This window comes from Talpa occidentalis, unplaced genomic scaffold (genome assembly GCF_014898055.3).
Source record: "Talpa occidentalis isolate TD23 unplaced genomic scaffold, MPIMG_talOcc4v2.1 talOcc4.5, whole genome shotgun sequence".
NCBI classification, from domain to species: Eukaryota; Metazoa; Chordata; class Mammalia; order Eulipotyphla; family Talpidae; genus Talpa; species Talpa occidentalis.
Window position 1 is genome coordinate 98,363,346 of NW_023604861.1, and position 19,875 is coordinate 98,383,220.

A 19,875-nucleotide genomic window follows, 5' to 3' on the forward strand; every position below is an offset into this window, starting at 1 on the left:
AGGCCAGAGATGCGGGGGGGTCAGAGAATTCACCAGAGGCAGTGGGGAACAGAACAGGCAGATTGACTGAAGTACACTGCTGAGGGGAGCTGCGCGAGTCAGGTGAGGTCTGCTGTGCCGTGTGGGCTGCTCCCTGGCCGGCTGGGGATCGAACTTGTACTGCAGAGGCTGTGGATTTCTTCATGGTGCAGCGCTTAACCCCTTGCACCACCAGGGAGGCCCTTTATTCCCATTTTTAAGAGTTTTTTCCATTTATTAATGTGGTAAAGTACAATGATCAATTTTTATATGTTGAACCATCATTGCATCCCTAAAATAAATCCCACTTGGTCATGTTTGATCATTTTAATGCATTGTTGATTTTTTTTAAGATTTACTTTTATTTATTTATGCATAAAAGAACTGGGGTGTAGGCCAGATGTGGAGGGGGGTGAGAGGATTCACCAGAGACAGAGTGGGGAACAGAACAGGCAGATCTACTGAAATACACTGCTGAGGGGAGCAGCGGGTGAGGCAGGAGAGGTCTGCTGCACCATGTGGGTTAGCTCCCTGGCCAGAGTCAAACTCATGCTGCAATGACTGGCTATAGCTTGATAGCACTGAGACTTTAACTCCTGCACCCCGAGGGAGGCCCTTGCTAGGATTTTTTTTGAGGACTTTTGCATCTCTGTTCATCAGGGATGTATTGTTCTATAGATTTCTTTATTTGTTGTTGTTAGGGGAAATACATAATTTCAACATAGTAAATAAACATGACAGAATAAAGACACTATGGGAATTTTCTTTTTATCCTTTTAATAAATACATATGAATAAAAATACTTTCTTTTGCAGAGACTGCCTCTCCTCCTCCAAATTCAGGGAAGCCCTGTGGCCACTGCTGATGTGGCTGCAATGTCCATGATCTGTACTCCTGGACTGTAACCATCCCCAACCAGCACAGTTCATAGTGGCTGTCCCTTGGCTTAAGCAGTGCAGAGACAATAACCCTGCTCACTGGAGCAACCAACAAAAACATATTTTGCATGCACTGGGATCTCCAGTTCTTCCAGAATGATGGTATATGGCTGCTTCTGGTCTTTGCTTTTCCACATAGATTTTAGAATTAATATGATATGAACTAAGACCCAGCAACTAACTTAGAAAATAACTGTTACAGAAAAGGACACAAAGAAGTAACAGATGAGAAAAAAAATGGTGTAGCAATAGTTAGTGGGTCTATGTACTTGATTTCAAAAACCTTTTGTTGTATATTTTTTATACCATAAAATTCACCCATTTATGTGCACAATGGAGTGACTTTTAGTAAGTTTGTCAAATTTCTCAACCATCACCACAATCCTCTTTTAGAACATTCCTACACCCCAATAATATTCTTGTAACATTTGCAGCTACTCCCAGTTGTTAACCACAGTTACTACTCCCAGCACCAGGCAAGCACTAATATATTTTTATCTCTGTAGATTTGCCTTTTCTGTACATTTCATATAAATTTCATATATACATGTCCCTGGTTTCTGGCTATATTATCTATAATAATGTTTTTTCAGGTTTTGCTTTTATTTATAATACCCCTATTTTCATGCTTCTAAATGTTTTTCATTTTTCTTTAAAAAATCCAAATCCAGTAGCATAAAGATCTAATAAAAATTGTTTTTTGCTCAAACCTAAAAATACCACCCATTGCCTCTTAGGGAAAGGTAAGAATTGTTACAGAGAAACAAGTTCATGGGGTATTTATACAGAGAAAGCCTTCAGTCTCTTAATCCCCCAACTACAGCTGTGAGCCAGGAGTAAAGAGCCCCATCCCAGCTAGGTCTGCAGGCAAGGGCACTTTCTGAAGATGTTTCCTTAGCTCTGAAATATGGTTGGCTTGGATCACTAGTGTTTCTCCATCATTCTCAGCCTCAGCTCTTCACCCATACAAGAACACCCCCCACTTCATCAGTAACAGAATAGGGAGAAAAAACAAGTACAGTTATAAAAATTCAACTGCCTGATAGAAAATCACCTGACCAGATGGTTTCTTAGTTTCTTTTCTTCTCTAGATTCATGACTCTCAAGTGTGAAAAAAAACTTTACTCGCACTCACTAAGGTCCCAGGTTTCTCTTTGGGATGAAGCCTCATTGTATGCTGCGATACAAATTATACAGGTGGAATTTTACAGTTTCACTAAATTTCAGAAGTCACACTCGTACAAATTCTCTGATGTGCAAGTAGGTGGGACATCCAGGAAGACTTTCCCACATGCGTTACATTGCCAAGGCTTCTAAATAGTACAGTGAGATTGCTGATGTTTATAAAAGGAGGAAGTTTGGTTGGGGACTCTCATATATTCACCATATTCACAGAAATTTTCTATGGGAGGAATTCTAGTGCCTAATAAGGGATAGCTCTGACTCAATGTCTTCCCACATTTAGTGTTTTAAAAGGTTTTTTTTGATATTTGTTCTTGATGCTTAGTAAGAGAAGAAGTGTTACTAAGAGCTTAATGCCACACTATCAAGAGAGTTTCTGCAGTGTGATTTTTTTTTTTGGACCATCATGTGGCTAAAGGTTGTTATACTCCTTACATTGATAAAGGTTCTCCACTACTGTATTAGTTGTCTTATATGAATTATGTGTGTCCTCTTACTAAAGAATTTTCAAATTCATTACAGTCACCAAGTTTCTCACAAGGACAAATCCCTAGTGTCTGATAGGGAGGAAGTATGAGGGATGGCTCATCCTCTTTATTGACAATGATAGCACATATCTTTAGTAAATACTCTGTAGTGCTGAACAAAATGTGTCCTCCAACCTAGGCTTCCTGAATACTTTACACTTATATGGGCTCTGTTTGGTATATATATTCTGAAGGTTTAGTGATATATGTACTTCAGCAGAAAGCCTTCCTGCATTTGCTGAGTTCACAGAGCATTTTTTCCAGCATGACTTTTCTGATGTTTAAGAAGGGATGCAGTATGAGCAAAGCCTCTCCCACATTCGTTACATTTGTAGGGTTTCTCTCCTGTATGAAATCTATAATGTTGAGTGAGAGATGAACTCTGGCTGAAGGCTCGCCCACATTTATTACATTTGTAGGGTCTCTCTCCAGTATGAAATCTATAATGTACAATGAGAGATGAACTCTGGCTGAAGTTTCTCCCACATTCCCTGCATTCATAGGGCTTTTCTCCAGTATGAATTCTCTGGTGTTTAATAAGGGATGAAGTATGCCCAAAGGCTCTTCCACATTCATTACATTTGTAGGGTCTCTCTCCAGTATGAAATCTATAATGTAGAACAAGAGATGAACTCTGGCTGAAGGTTCTCCCACATTCGCTGCATTCATAGGGCTTTTCTCCAGTATGAATTCTCTGATGTTTGATAAGGGATGAAATCTGACCAAAGGCTCTTCCACATTCCCTGCATTCATACGGCTTTTCTCCTGTATGAGTTCTCTGGTGTTTAATTAGGGATGAAGTATGCCCAAAGGCTCTTCCACATTCGTTACATTTGTAGGGTTTCTCTCCAGTATGAAATCTATAATGTAGAATAAGAGATGAACTCTGGCTGAAGGCTCTTCCACATTCGCTGCATTCATAGGGTTTTTCTCCAGTATGAGTTCTCTGATGTTTAATAAGGGATGAAATATCACCAAAGGCTCTTCCACATTCACTACATTCATAGGGCTTTTCTCTACTGTGACATCTCTGATGGTGCTTAAGTTCTGACTGAAAATGGAAGGACTTTCCACATACACTACATTTGTAAGATTTCTTCTCTGGATATATAATCTGAAAGTTATTTCCCCTTGAAGTCTGCTTGAATTCTGTGTCGCATAAGTAGGATACTTCTCCTGTGGGAAGAAAGAGTTGGTTAACGAAGACCAATGTTAAGTCTGTCTCCAGATTCACCCCATTCATGATCTCTCCTAATAGTAGCAGTAGATTTGAAATGATATTTCATTCAGATAGCTCTCCTTTTTTTTTTTTTTTTGATGCATCTCTAATCATCATAGCCATAAGCTGTTAGCTTAGAAGGTCACATTTCATCTCTAATATTTTTTTACACTGATACTATCTGGAATAGTTCTTTTCTGGAAATATCCTGAATTAGCATTGATTTTTTTTTTTTTTTTTTTTTTTTTTTTTTGGTTATAGGTCTTCTTTCCCAGGCTGGGGGTGAAAAAGGCATTCTAGAATTACCTGTTCAATGTACTGAAAGGAAGTGACATCCTATAAGGAATGTAAGATAAAGTTAAAAAAAAATAAAAGTACAGTTTTATTCAAGAATGACATATGTCTAAAGAGGTTTTAGAGGTAAAAAGTGACAAGCAGATAGTTGAAGACTAAGATAGCAAAAAGAACAGTATTTGGATTCCAGGGCATAAGATAATAGCAAAAATAGTAAAGATGAGTGGTAAGCAGATGGCCACCACAAATCTTCTTTCAGCACTCTAGTTCACACCATACATTATTGTGTATTATATACATATATATACAATGTGCATTATATTACTATATATATAATGTGATAGGTAGAATAATTCTTTCCTAAGATATCAATGTCTGATTTTACCTAGGCATGACAAAAGGGGGTCTGCAGATATGATTACTAGCAAAGCCCCTGAGGTGAGGAGATGTCCTGTATTATTCAGATGGTCCTATCTAATCACATTAATACTTCAAATCAGAGAACATTTCCTGGCTGGGTCAGAAAGAGGATTCAACCATGTTCTGTCCTGAAAGGTGGAAGAAGGCCACCATTATACAAGAAATATGGTCATCTCTAGAAGCTGAGAATACCCCTCCCATTGCAGCAAGTAAGATAATGAGGACCTCACTATTACAATAAAAGCAACTTGATCAGGAAACAGATTCTCCCCTGAATACTCCAGAAAAGAAGACAGTTTTGAAGAAATATTGGTTTTAGTCATGTGGACCCATACCAGACTTCTGACCTAGAATCAACTTGTAATGCTTTAAGCCATAGGTTTGGGAAATTAGTTTCAACAACAGAAAATTATACAATACAGTAAAGATACTTCTGAAGAAGGGAATGACTGGCAATGCCTAACCAGTGTTCCCAGAGGTCAGATGCTGAGTCAAGAGGTCTTGTGTGGCTCTTGTGATCTGAATGCCTCACAAGTTCCCCAGGAAATACTGAAACACAATCATGTTTGTAGATATTATAGATACTGATCATGAGACTAGATCTAGATTCAGACCTTTGCTCTCATTCAGGAAGAAAAGATAACCAAGAAAATGTTAGTACAGACAAGATCAGTTTCTCACTCTCTGTCTTCTAGTTTAGGCTCCTATCATCACGCCCAGTCAGTGCGCTCAAAATTTGAGCACTGCTTTCTGATCCTCAGCTCTGGCCTGAGACTCTGAACCCTGCCTCAGAGAAAGAAACAGGCACAGACTGAAAACTGCCTCCACTATGCTTGAGCTACACATGGCAGTCAGAAGAGCTTTGAGCACAGAATTCTGCTCCAGTTCTGGATCAGAGATCCTTGTGGACCCTTCCAGGTACTCTCAAGTCTCCTGGAATAAATAGTATGAAAGAGATGCTAGACTAAAATAGTGTTTGTTCCTGGAACCACCTCTGTTGAGGTTCAGTTTCATCATTTTGCAGTTTCCTCACTTCTTCTTAATATCATATCTGTCCTTGTCTGTAACCCTTTAATTTCTAGGCTTCCCAACTGTTCTTCTGTTTGATCATCTGCTAACTCCCTGAATCCTGATGATATAGGACTTAGGTCCCATATAACACTGACTGTGTGGTATCTAGTGATGGTGCATGGAGGAGTGAGCAAAGAAGGGTACAAAAGGACGAGTAAATTCTAGAGAAGAAAATTAACATCTCTATTCTGATGCCCAAGATATTTACAAAGGCCTATGAGTATTCAAAATACTGGACAAGAGCTCCTGGCAAGTGACCTCACCTTCTCAAAGGAGAGCCCCCTGCGCAAGGGTTCAAGGCAACTTCTCGCCCACTGCTGGCTGGCAGTGATGTTACTGATGTCTCACTCATATCACTTACCTGAGTGGGCACCTTTTGAGATTTCTCCCTCCAACACACAGGGCTCTTCCCCTTCTTCCAGCTGGCAAATCACATATGGTTTGGACACTGGAAGCCCTGGTGGTACAGAAAGAAAAGGATTGTGACTACATATATTAGAGATTAAGAGTTTGGTCCTCCTTGGTTTTCATGGTAGAGAAATACTGTAGGTGTGCTTAGCCCTCAAAGAATATATAATGTGAACTATCAAGAACAGAGTCCTGAAACTTCTCATCCAATTTGTATGGAGCAAAACTTATAGAAATGAGGAGCAGAAACACCCTTATTTCTGTGCCTCCAAGAGAATGTAAATATCTGATTCCAGAACCTAAGAACAAAACTCAGCCTATAGGCCCAGAAACCTCTAGCTTTTACATAGCATGGCAATAAAGATGGCCTGATTGGGAGGCTTTGGACTTGAAGCAGTTGAACTTACCCAGGGAGACCAGGTTCTTGAAGTTTTCCAGCATGACCTCCCTGTACAGGTCTTTCTGAGCAGGGTTCAGCTGTCCCCACTCCCACTGGGTAAATTCCACAGTCACATCCTTGAATGTCACCATGTCCTGAAACACAGAAGACAGTCTTGCAGTCTCAGTGAACACACTCATAGTGCTGGGTGGAAACATGGACAGGTGTCCTAACAGAACTTTGAGTTGTTCAAAAGGGATTCTGAGTGGTCCTAGATATCCCAATGCCCAGTTTTGGGTTTTATTATGTCAAAAATATTTTAATGTACTCCAAGAACTGTATCATCCTTGCTACTTTGTATCCCTGCCAGCACCCATTAATGTCAGAATATAATTAGGGTTTTGGGAAAATCTTGCCTACAGTAGACACATGCTAATTTGGGGCCTATAAATGGAACCATTTCCTCAGTCATCAAGTGGTTTTACTCTTTAATTAGGTTCAATTTGACATAAGAGACAAATATTCCTTTCATTCCCAAATGCATACTTCTAATTATTTTTAAAACTAGTGACCTATAACTTTAATGACAATTTATCCCCATATCCATTTGTCAGCTCACAGCTTAGCAAATGTAACCAAGTGGTCTCATAGTGAATCAATAAGTCCTTTGTGAGTTTGATTAGAGTGGATCCTTCCCCCCAAATTCTAATCATGTTTTTCACTCCTGATTGTACAAAGTGAGAGTCCAATCCTGGATCCAGTTCATCACAAAGTGCAACTATTTGGTTGACTCTTCCGGCACTATCCTGTCACCCTCTATAATAGGAATTAGAAGACCTGCTATTTGACTTCTATTGTAATCCATATGCTATCAATTGTAAGGCAAAGAAGTGAAGACAATATAAATTCATGTTACTCTCCCTTCAAAGTATTTAAAAATCAAATCCCACATAGACATTAATGATTCCATGGTATAAATCAAAGTAACAACTTTACATTAATATATAAGTTAGTCCAAAATCATCAAATGAGGAAGATTCACTCCCATAGTAATGTTTGTAACAGATTATATTATTGTTCAAATAGTCACTGGTCCTCCCTATAGGATGGAACTTCTTGCCCCAGAGACCCAGGTGTAGTCAAATAATCTGCTTTCCCAAATGGAAAGAAAGGAAGAGACATGAGCTACAAAAGAAAAAAGCTTTCAGAGATTTTCTCTCTGCTTTGAAAACAGTAAATGATCCCAGGTGAGGATTTCCCTTTTTCTCCATAGTTTGCCTGTATGGCAATTTGGGCAAAAAATAAACTTTTGTTGATGTAAGTCTCTGAGAGTTTGCTGTTGTTATTATAGTAAACTAGTCTAAAGTGACTAAAATCTAGTTCTCAAAGTGGGACTATCCAATAAGAAAAAGCCTAAAACATATGACATTGGCTTCAAGGCCAGGCATTGCTGAAACCTATATAACCTATGTAACTTGGTAATTTTACTGTTTGGTAAAATTGTCATCTACAATAACTTGAAAGATAAAGAACATAAGCATGAGTTTCTGGTTTTATGAGAAAATTCTGGAAATACAACATTAGTAGTCTAAATTGGTTGTTACATGTTTCATTTGCCAAAGTATATTAAAAGGAAAAACAATAATCTCAAAGTTTGCTAATTTGCAGAATAAAAATGCTGGGTAAGAAAAAGTGTCCAGAAATCCCTGGATTTGCAGGGTTGGAAATTTAACCAATTCTCATTTCCAACTGGCCAAAGACAACATAAATAATGCCTTTTAATGCCTTTTAAAACATAAATAAACCTTTTGACCAAGGATGATTTAAACTCAGCTACTTGCAAGGACCAAGTCACAAACCTGGTTGTCAAACCTTTTGTTTAAACCTCTGAATGATTCCCAGTAAATCGCTTCAGTGTGACCAAATTGCTCGGAGTGACTAAAATATGGTTTCGCAAAGAAATTCCAAAAGCTCTACAATTAAGTGGGGGGCCTCCCTGGTGGCACAGGCAGTTGAGTGCAGCGGTGTAAAGCTGTCCACAGCCTCTGCAATGCTGATTCGATCCCCGCCGGCCTCAGAGCAACCCACATGGCAGCAACCCACATGGCAAGCACACCTCTCCTGTCTTGCCCACTGCTCCCCTCAGCAGTGTATTTCATCAGTCTGCCTGTTCTGTTCCATGCTCTGTCTCTGATGAATCCTCTCACCCTCCCATGCATCTGGCCTGTACCCCAGTTCTTGTACAAATAAAATAAATCTTAAAAAAAAAAGAACTATGGCTAAACTGTTGACACATGGAGCTGACAGAAGCAAACATATTAAAAGCTTTTATGTTTGAGTTATATTCAACGCTCATGACTTGAAACAATCCTTGGGTCATCAGCCTCTAAAGAAGAATGAAAGAGTTGTTCAGCACTCAGGAGAGCTTAATCTCCAGTATCATAGTCATATGTGACCACAAATACCACAAAAGGAAGGAATTTTTGAAGGGCAAATACCAGAGTCAAGGAGAACATGACTGGGACCTCCATCCAGGGAACAGAACCTCTACATTGCCAAGACTTTCCCCATTCCAGAGTCAGCGGTCCTCCTTAAGTATGCCCAGTGAGATTCCATAATTGTTGTGGACCTGGGACTGCTGGGGTCCTCCTAAGCGCCCCTTCCTACATAGGGGAGCTCTTTGTGGCTACTCTGTCCCTATTTTTCCATCATAAGTTGGATATAGGGATTCAGGCAATTTGTGTTTTGTTCAGAACATTCAGATATGATTTGAAACTATCACATCACCCAGGACTTTGATCCTGACTGTTGACTGGATGGGGCTTTTGCATTCATTCTCTTGGGGAGAGATTTCACTTGCAGGATGGAGAAAAGTAACCATCTGTTGGTAAGAAAACACACAGTGGCACCCTATTTATTCAAAAGTGTCACTGCTGCTCCTTTTGGGCCCCTTACTATAGGACTTTTATATTTCCCACCTCACTGGCATTAGACATGGTTACATGCCCTACTTCTACCAACAGGTAGTGAACAGAAGTGACATGTGCCACATCAGAGCAGAATCTTGAAGAGTCATCTAGTCCTGACACTGCACTTTCAACTGTCACAAGAACAGCACATTACAGACCAGAGTTGATCCTTCAGCCTGAATCTCAGAGCAAAGAGGGGGTGGAGCAGTCACAGTCAGTCCACTACAGATGTAAAACACAAACAACACGCTCTTATCACTGTGAGCCACCAAGTCTGGAAGCTGTTGTTCCCACACCATAACTAGACCAAGCATGCTGATAACTTCCGAGTAGTATGTAGCAAGGTCAAAGAGATGTAAACTCTATTACTATCCTAATTTGGGGAGAATTCCTATGTGTAGGGGTTTCCCCTGTTGGTTCGAAACTTTAAATATTAAAGTCTGTCATCATGCTGGAATCCCACTAACCTACTGGATTGGATATTAGGAAACTATGCAGGCTGGAATGTTAGGAAACTAGTAGTCTAAATTGGTTGTTATAGGTTTCATTTGCCAAAGTATATTAAAAGGAAAAAAATAACCTCAAAGTTTACTAATTTGCAGAATAAAAGTGCTGGGTAGAAAAAGTGTCCAGAAATCCAGACTGGATGTTAGGAAACTATGTAGGTTGCCCCTTCACATCCAGCCCACACAGCCAAAAATGAACCCACCTCTGCCATCATTTCCCCCATCATCCCATAGCAACCAAAGGTGACAGGATTAAATGCAAGAAAATTGCAACAAACATGTGAGGTAGTTGTATTATTGAATGGCTAACACCTTAGAATCAAACAACCTAGCTTTGAAACTGGGCTCCCACCTTATTAGCTAATCATGAACTGGTGATTTTATCTCTCTTGCCTCGGTTTCCTCAGTTTACCACTCTATATAACTGTCATTCTTCAAATAGGGATGTTTTAAAGAGTCTGCATATATAAATTGTTTGGAACAATTTTTTTTTTTTTTTAGAGGCATGTTTATTTATTTATTTATTTATTTGTTTGCTTGTTTTGTTTATACATGCACTGGGTACAGTCAGAAGCGCGGGAGGGTGAGAGAATTCACCAGAGCCAGAGCGGGGAGCAGAGCAGGCAGAAGGACCGAAGTACACTGCTGAGGGGAGCAGCGGGCGGCAGGAGAGGTCTGCGCGCCATGTGGGACCCTCCTCTGGTGGCTGGGGAGCAGCCGGGGATCCAACCGGCGCCGCAGAGGCCGCGGGCAGCTTCGCAACCCAGCGCTCAACCGCTGCGCCACCGGGGAGGCCCTGTTTGGAACAATTTGATACATATCTGGTTCTAAATAAGTAATAATAGTATTTTATTAGTTTTATCATTATCATTAACAAGACTATGACACTCATTTCATAGTTGGTAAAACCAGTGATAAAAGAAGGTAGGGGACTTTCTATAGTCATGTGGACAGGAAGTACTGGGGTAAAAATATCTTCTCCCTAATAAGGAAAGATAACAGACAGGGAGCTAAACTCATAAGAACTCCTCACCTGTCCAGACCCTCAGCATTTCCTTGCCCCCTTTTCTCCACTAGCCTCACCAACCACTCAAACAGACTGATTATCCTTCTCCCAAAATTCAATGCAAAAGCCTGTCTGTGCCACCTCATCTGCCATTAAATCACGCACATGCTTAGGGTGAATGGGGTTCATCCTGGGAAACAGAGTGTCCTCACCACTGTGGGCGTAACACTCCTCCAAGGCCAGGTCTCTCTCCTATTACTTGCTGCTCATCCTAGTGCCCAGTACAGAAACAACCCAGAGCACATGAGAAGTGTGCACAGAGCAGCGAGGAGACGGCAAGGACAGGGAAGCCAGCATCCACCTTGATGGGTACAGCCTGCACAGCAGGAGTTGGGGTCAGGTCCCCTCAGGAACAAGGAGTCTCCAGAGAAAGAGGCAAAGATAGCCACAGCTCAGGCATTGGAGGAAAATTCAGGGAATTCCAACTCACCTGGAGCCTGGTTTGCAGCAACAAACTGGCTGTTCCCTTTTCTCCTGGGCATGTCCCTGGAAGAAGAACAGAGAAGGGGGAACTAAGCTAATCTTTATGGTGTTTATAGCTCCCAGGCCCCCCAGCTGGAGATCCCTACACAACCATGAGAATCACCTCCATGCTTTGGGGACAGAGGGAGCTCAGGGGCAGCCTCTAACTGCACACATCACAGACAAAACCCCTGCACTGCCACCCCATCTGTCCAGGGCACAGTGGGCTGCAGGCAGTTGAAATGTAACCACAACGTGGCCACTCCTTTGGACAGTAAACCCTGCACTTCCAAAATGTAGGTCCTCTCCTAGGCTTTTGAAAGCATAAACACAGAGAAGACCTTCAAGGAACTTAAAGTCCAGCCTGCAGGGATAAGACTGGTTAACAGTAAAAACAAGGCCCAGTAAACCACAAGGAGGGACAGAAGACTTTCAGGGGAAAAAATATTCACCTTCCCTTGTCCTTGGCAACGCAGCCTAGTCCAGTTCTTCCTGAGAAGCTGGCCTCCCTGTTCCCAAGCACCCTTATGTCTCTGTGGCATATTCTGAGAGACCCTCTATTATAGGACTTGTAAATATTGACATTTGAAAACAAAACTACTCCCACCAGGGCCAGAGACATGGTTAAGGCCAACAACAAAGCAAACAAGTGGGAGGTGGCAGAGTACAGTGGAGCCGACACTTCTCAACCCAATGTGCAATGGATGCCTGAGGGTCCTGTTACATGGACTGTGGCTCAGGACATGTGGGGAAGGGCCCAAGAATCTGCATTCCCAGAGCTTCCAGGTGCTGCCAGGGCTGCTGGCCTACAGACCACACTGAGTAGCAAGCACCTAAGGGGTAAGGAGAAGGTGTGGGCGTCCCAAAGATTTGACCCAGTTCTGCCAGTGGCCAGGTCTGTGACCTTGGGCTTTTATGAGAATGAAGAGTTAAATTAAAATGTCTGCCTGGTGAAGAGCTGCACATTCTAACTTAGAAAAGAGTAGCTTAAAACCTCCTGGGTCACCTGGATTGCACTGTCCCCAACAACAAGGGGGTGGGGTTAGGTAGGAGGCTAGAAGGGCTGGAAGAGTCTTATTACATAATGAAGTGGTAAAGGACATGGGTGGCAAGGCTCCAAGGATCCCCACTAAGCCCTGCTCCTCACAGGTGTTTGCTCTTCCCCTGCCACAGCAGCAAGAGATCCTCTCCTGCCCTGCGCCCTCGCCTCTTGCAAGGCATGTCTTTGGGACCTGTCCTCCTGGCCATCCCTTCCACCTCCACTTTGGTCTCAGGATGCTGGGACTTCATGCCCCTGGGCCAGGGAAGGTAGTTGCAGACTCTGCCTCTCCAGTGGGATCCCCAGGCCTCTCTCTAGGGTCCTCTTCCTCCTAGAGTCCCAACTAACTCCCCAGGAGGGATTCTGGCCCTTTGCAAACTTGAGAGCAAACCTGATGCTGTCGAGTCCATAGCTGGGGCTAAAGGGCGACGTCCTTTCACTAGGTCCAAATCTCAGTCCTTCAGCACAGACCCTGAGGTCTTCTGGCTTCCTGAGGGTTCAGGAAGCGGGGAGCAAGCTGGGTGACAGGGGCATTCCCCTCTGGTCGCGATGTCCAGCCGCACAGAAAGGCCAAAGCAGGGTTGTCATACCATGCATGAGCCCCGCGCGGGCGGGGAGCGCGGGTGCCCTGCGCGGGGCTTCTGTCCCACTGGAGCGCGCGCTCTCCACGCCCGCAGCGAGCACCGCCAGGAGGCAGGGCCGCGGCCACTCCCGCCACCCAGATGCCCAGCGCTCCTCCGCCTGGAGAGCCTTAAGGGGGCACGGACGGACCCTGCTATTCTGTCCCCAGTTCCAGGTGATCACAGCCTCTCGCAGGCGGGCAGTGGAGGGACACTCCCACCTCTGCAAGGATGCTAGGGCGGTTTCCAGCGCAAGCTTGCGACCCCCGGGTTGCCGAAACCACAGTGTGCAGCGACCCCCACCCCCTGTCCAACTGCGCCTGCAGAAGAGGGTCCTGAGCCTGCGCAGACAAACCTCCGCAAGGTCGATTGGAAGAGCGTCCGAGGGCGGGTCCTCGGAATGGAATGAGCAGCGCCTGCGCCATGGCGAGCTTGGCGCTGCGCTGCACTGCGGTTTCGTCTATAGTTTTGCCGATTCCAGAGTGTCGTATGCTATCCCTCAGCTTAAAGCCCTAAGATACAGCCATGTCATCATGAGAATCAGTAGTCATTCCTTTCTGAGTCCAGCTGTCCTTTAAGAAGCTTGTCAAAAGGTCGTGCTATACAGCACATCCATTGCATCCTAATTACCAAAAACACATGATCACATCTGTTGCAGGGAAATACAGTCTTTATTCTTGTTGCCTGAATAAAATTCTGTTACTACAACAGATGGAGAGAAAGATCAGTAAGAGATACAAGATTTAGGAACAATATTGATAAACTGTCATTTATCCAGAGAAAGAGCATAGAAAGATCCTCTGTCTAAATCAAATTGCCCTAAGGAAAAGGCTTACTGTAATTTAGAAAGCCAAAGGAATTTTAAAAAACTGTAAGAAACACAAATGTGAATAATTGGTTGGTAATTTTGTTGGCAGGACTGGAGCAGTTTTATATAAGTGCTCTGTGTACTTTATCAGACAGAACCTCCTTAATGTTAGGGCACAACCAGCCCACTTTTTCCATTTACCTACTCATTTAGGATGGACTACAGATGCCTCATTGGTTGCCATTTGTGGGGCGGAGGGGAAAGATAATCAAGAAAACAAAAACATCAAAAAGCCAATCTGACCTGGATTCAGACCTATGGATCAGAAGTACTAGAGTTTTCAGCTATAGTGTAAAATTGTGCCTGAATATTTCTTACACACACACCCCTTCTCCTCCTTCTGATGACACACATGGGCCTCAGGAAAAGGAGTTCCTAGTAGAAAATAAAGAATATTACTACTAAGTGGCCAAACCCCTTTGGTAGGCCCAGCTTCACCTTCCCCACAGACTGAGTGGTAAGACTCAAAACACATCACTAAGGATCATGATATTCTGCTAAGGTGACACCTCCGAAAATGCAACATGGTATAAAGGAATGGTGCTTTCTTCAGAAAGACAGGAGACAGTCATATACATACATACATGTCAGGGGGAGAAAGAGAAATGCACAGAGGGCCTCCCTGGTGGCGCAAGGGGTTAGGCACAGCACTATGAAGCTGTCCACAACCTCTGCAGCATGAGTTCGATCCCCGACCCACCAGGGAGCTACCCACATGGCACAGCAGACCTCTCCTACCTGGCCTGCTGCTCCCCTCAGCAGTGTATTTCAGTAGATCTGCCTGTTCTGCTGCACACTCTGTCTCTGGTGAATCCTCTCACCCCCCACACTTCTGGCCTGTGCCCCAGTTCTTGTATGCATGAATAAATTTTTTTTAAAAAGAAATGCAGAGAAAGAAAGAAGTTGAATTGGAGGGATGTAGATCTGCATAGAGCATCAGGTAGCAGTAACAAAGAAAAGAGATGCTCAGAAATGTAAAGTCAAAGGGTGTCCAAGAAGAGGGGCCTTAGAACTGTAAGAGGTGGCCTGGGAGGAGAAGATTGGTGGTGGTAGCAACCTGCAGCAGATCAGGAGGTAAAAACAGGCAAGCAGAACAACAACAAGGCAAAAAAGTGATTTAAAGAGACACTCTGCAAAGCTAAGAGCCTGTATTGTCTGATTACAAGTGAAACCTCTTTCTATACCCCATTCCCTACCCCAACTCTCCCATAGAGAAACACTTGTAAAAGGGGAAGGCTGGCCCTCCCCTGGTGGCACAGCATTTAAGCGCTGGGCTGTGAAGCAGCCCGCAGCCTCTGCAGCACTGGTTCAATCCCCGGCTGCCAATGAGGGTCTCACATGGCGCGCAGACCTCTCCTGCCGTGTTGGCTGCTCCCCTCAGCAGTATATTTCGCCAGTTTGTCTGTTCTGCTCCCCGCTCTGGCCCTGGTGAATTCTCTCACCCTCCCGCCCTTCTGACTGTACCCAGTGCTTGTATAAATAAATAAAAATCTTAAAAAAAAAAAAAAAAGGTGGGGGGAGGAAGGCTAAAAATCTAAGGTTGCTATGTACCTTCCCCTTGAACCTGGGCAAATTTGTGACTGCTCAGCCAATAGAGTACAGCAGAAGTGACCCTATTGAATTTTCAGGTTAGATCATAAAAGTTCAGGTGACTTTTGTCTTGTTCACTAGGACACTTTCTTGGATTCCTGAGCTGCTATGTAAGAAACTTGATTACTCTGAGACAACCAAGCTGGGATGAAGTCTAAGCACAAAGAGAGGTCATGTGTAGGGAGGACTCAGATTTAACTCCCAGTTAAACCCAGCCATGGGTGCCAGTTCTAGTACCAGGCACAGTAGTAAAGAAACCATTTGACTCCTCTCACTTGAAGATCAGAGACAAGCCATCCCTAGTTGGTGGGCCTAGAACACATCTGTTTTATTCTAAATAAGATGGGTATGTGTTGTTTCTAGACTGCTCATCATCCACATGCCCTTCCCATCTCTTGAAAAAAATCAGATAAAATTCTCTTAATCTTTCCAGCAACATGGCAAATTGGATACCTTGAATGAGTTTCCTAAATGAAACAGCTAAAAATGCTGAAAATTTATAAAACATCTTTTATAAAAACACTGATGGCTAGGCAAAAAAGTGAGAAATTTACAAATATTTTTAAAAATAAGTGAAATTCAGAATCCTAAATGAGCAGCAAACCTGATTTTCACACTGCTAAGAGTTAGGGAATTGAAACTTCCAGACTGACAGCTAACTGGAGCACTAGAGATAACATGTAAGGCCTGTCCAAAGTGGGGGATTCTAGACAGAAACTCATGTAGGATGGCAACATTTCTGTTCTCAACATAAGGCTAAAGAGTAATAAAAACTACCATAAGAAGGGACCAGTAAGAAAAAATGCCCATCATTGACATCAGGACTTGAAAGTCCTAATCTAGGAAGGCTCAAACCCCATAGGGCAGTAACAAAGTCGGACTCAAATCTGCTTCCACATTATCAGTCCCTAAATCTTATTCACTAGCCACTCATCTTGCTACTAGGTCACTGCACTTTTATCCTACAGTCTATACTTTTGCAGGTGCTATTCTCTCCCTTAGATTTTACTTTCCTTTAAGAAAGTACTTGTCCTCGAGTGTACCAGTCATAGGAAACCTTTTTCAACTTTCCAAAGTATATAGTTAATTGCTTCCTCTGTTGTACTTCTTGGACGTGGCATTCTAATAATAGAACATTCTGTAATGATTTTACAGTAAGTTCGTTTGGGGACAATAACTGTCTTACTTATATTTCTAACAATACCTTGTCGATGGTAGTCAATTTAATTTGGTTGTTTGTTTGTTTTTGAGTGAAAGTCTAGGCTTGTTCCTGAAGTAGAATTTTATCACATTCTTTATGTAAACTCCAGTCTCCCGTGAAGTTTTAATTCAGAGGCGCTTAGCTTTTGGTGCACATTAAAATCACCTAAAGATATTTTCAACCTCGCTCCTCAGACTGGGCCCCAAGCATTAGTATCTAAACTTCTTCAAGTGTTTCTGGCGTGCAGCCAAGGGCTGACAATCCCAGCGATGTTTCCAAGCAGGGCTTTTCCACCAGAACCCAGCAAGGGAGGCTGGCGTGCTTTCAAACTGTCAGCAGTCGGGCCGGATTCCCGATTTAATACACAAAATAGCAAATTCGGGCTTACGCCGTGTCGTCTGAACCAAACTGCGCCTCTCCGGCTCAAATTTCAGAACCAAAAATCCTGAAAGTGAGCAAGCGAAGCAGAAACCCGTTCCTTCTGACCCGCAGAAGACTGGACGTGGTGCTGCGACGGTGAAAACCCCGGGTAGGGGACGGGCCTCAAGGACCGGAGACAGCTTTCCGCCAGAAGACCCGCCATCGGAGGCCTGGGAGGACGTCACATCCCACCGAGGCAGTATATCTAGGATGACCACACGCCTCCCTAGAATCCACGACTGCTCCCTCCACCGCCAACGCGACCTACTGGAGACCCCAACCCGATTGAGAGTCCCTTCTAACAAGCGGACGCTTGCGTCGCTATTGGACGTCATAGTAAAGCGCCCTGACCGCGCAGACTTCTGGGACCTGGAGTCCGAGCATAGGCCGACCATTGATTGGGAGCGCGGACGTCAGAACCCTCTACGCAGGCGCAGTGCTTTCCCACCCGAAGAGGCGCCGTCTTCCTGGGTCCCGAGCACAGTGCGCCGGAGGTGAGGGGTGTGGGTGTGTGTCTTCTAGGAGCGCAGCGAGCGCAGCGGCCGAGAGAAGGGGACACTGAGAACCTGGGGGAGGTGCTGTGGGAGTAGAACGGGGTGACGCAGGCTGAGCCAACCTGCAGTGTGTAGACAGTGTGCGGTGACGTTCTGGCTGGGAGAGAGACGTGCAGACGGAAAGTTGTTCTCCCCACCCCGAGAATGCGTGTGTTCCGTGGGGGTGTGGGCAGTCTTTCTGGGGGTCTTTCGGTGTGCACACACTATATAGCAAATCCCAGCTTCCAGGTTGGAAGTTCGGAGCCTTCCTCTGCTTCCCCCGTTCCTTCTTTCCACAAAGGATGCTTAATACGGAATTTACACTGAATCGAGAGTGCCATCCCCTCCAGTCGCTCACCCTTTCCCAGAAAGCGCCTCCGGTTGTCTCGTTTACCTCCCTCCCTACGTAGGCCTCCACTCGAGGTCTTTATGGAGGAGGTAGGATTTGATGTGGAAAACACAAACACATACACACACACACACACACACACGAAAGAAGTGGAAAAGCTTTCTGCAGATTTGAGGCAGGGAGATGGTTTTTACTGGAGTGTAGTGTGAAGGAATAGTGGGAGACAACGTGGAGAAAAGCCATGCCGCGGGCCATGCCTTGGAGGATCAGGACACGGGCAGGGTCATGCCTTGGAGGGTCAGAACAAGACACAGGCAGGGTGGATTGGATAGGTCTGATCCCGGAATAGTATTTTGAGACAGTATTCTAGAGGTCACATCCAGGACTAGAAGGAGGAGGGCTCTAGGGGCAGGGTGCCAGGTAGGAATGTGTGATAATGGTAGAAGTCCTGAAGCAAGTGGTTATAGACCTGAATTATAAAGGTGTCAGTAATAGGGAAGGGTACAAATGACATTGCAAAGAAAAGTGAAAAGAACTGGTGACTACATTTGGGATGAAAGCGAAAGAGATAAGAATTCAAATTTGGGGCACCACAGACAATAAATAGAACATCTGATAGAAATGTAAAGCCAAAGAGAAGAGTTGGAGTGGGAAATTGCCTAGGAGATGATGATCTTGAGGTGCTGCCAGAATGCCTAATTCAAAATTTGCAGTCATTTGGAAATGCAAGATGAGTTCAGAAGAGAGATAGAGGACAAGCCTTGAGAACCGTACTCTGAGAGGTGGAAAATTGAGCTCCTGGTGTGGATGGACTTTCTGAGGGCTAGCAAGAACAGAGTACAAAGACAGCCTTGATGGCATCCATATTTCTAGGGCAAAACAAGGGAACATCACAGAGAAATGCAATTTTAGTGGTAGGAAGAAAATTAGACTAATGTAGTGAGTGCCATATCAGCTAGAGGAAGCAGAGACTTGCCCCAACAGCCAAAAGCTAAAGAAGAAAGAACCATTGAAATTAGAGACCCAAAATGCATTGGTAATTTTCAAGCTTGCAGTTTCAGGTGTAAAGGGTGGCAAGAGCAGAATAATGGATTCTAGAAGAGTGGGGGGTGATGGTGTGGAGTCAACAGGTACATAGTACTCATCCAAGAAGTTTGATCATGAAAGGAAAACCTAAATGAGAATGATTTTATTACAGACAGATTCAACAAGGACAGTTTTACATAGAAGAGGATTGTATCTATTTGAAGATAGGGGAAGAAGCTATTGGAGAAATGGGAGATGCTAGAAAAAGAAAGACTGGTTAATGTTGGGAGCAGATTTTGGGAGGGAACAATAGGGGGAAAGTAGGACACTGATGCAATACACTGAAGTAAAATCCTGCAGACAGAGATACCTCTGTTTTGTTGACCTCACACCCCTTGCTGCCTAGTGCATAACAAGTGGTTAGACGTATTTTTGAATGTTGGAGCGAATAGGTTGGATGAATAGGTTGATGGATGAATAGGATGAACAGTAAGAAGGAAAGAAACATTCATTTATTGAACAGACTGTAAGATAGATGCTTTATACTAACCGTCTCATTTCCTACTTATAATGATTTCATGAAGTAGGAATTAAACTGTTAGCTTAAGTAACTTTCCCAAGCCTCCACAGTTAATAATTTCAGGCCTATGGAATGCTTTCTACCACCCAGTTCTGCCTCCCTAGGCTCTTGCAATACTTCAGTTTGGTGAAAGTGTCCTGCTGAAATTGAATGAAGTTTTGGAATAGATATCTCTGCAGCTGAGATGGGA

The 19,875-nt window shown here is 43.6% G+C and overlaps 2 protein-coding genes across 4 annotated transcripts in view; one reads left to right on the forward strand and one right to left on the reverse strand.

Moving 5' to 3' along the window:
* Positions 1-770: 770 nt before the first annotated feature.
* On the reverse strand, positions 771-17,529 carry ZNF514 (zinc finger protein 514). Of its 2 annotated transcripts, none has more exons than XM_054701868.1 (5): positions 16,781-17,529; positions 11,428-11,483; positions 6,485-6,611; positions 6,031-6,126; positions 771-3,841 (listed from the first exon to the last, which is right to left on the reverse strand). In XM_054701868.1, the coding sequence occupies exons 3-5, from the start codon at positions 6,606-6,608 to the stop codon at positions 2,910-2,912; spliced, it is 1,152 nt and encodes a 383-aa protein (XP_054557843.1). In that variant the 5' UTR covers positions 6,609-6,611; positions 11,428-11,483; positions 16,781-17,529; the 3' UTR covers positions 771-2,909. The 2 variants fall into 2 exon arrangements, with proteins under 2 accessions (XP_054557843.1, XP_037382763.2); XM_037526866.2 differs by lacking the exon at positions 16,781-17,529 and adding an exon at positions 12,890-13,136.
* The window catches only part of ZNF2 (zinc finger protein 2), a 31,376-nt gene continuing 29,006 nt past the window's right edge, over positions 17,506-19,875 (forward strand). The window contains exon 1 of one of the 2 annotated variants that reach the window (XM_054701871.1): positions 17,506-17,691. The gene's annotated coding sequence lies outside the window, so the exon portion shown is untranslated. The remainder of the gene's footprint in view (positions 17,692-19,875) is intronic. The other variant, XM_054701870.1, reaches the window with a different exon arrangement.

What these genes read in the sequence shown, in the direction of transcription:
- ZNF514 (XM_037526866.2), bottom strand. An exon ending in TGCTGCAAACCAGGCTCCAG is followed by an intron (nt 6,612 to 11,427) that starts GTGAGTTGGAAT and finishes TCTGTGTTTCAG; the next exon opens with GACATGGTGACATTCAAGGA. An exon ending in CTCAAAAGGTGCCCACTCAG is followed by an intron (nt 3,842 to 6,030) that starts GTAAGTGATATG and finishes TTCTTCCCACAG; the next exon opens with GAGAAGTATCCTACTTATGC.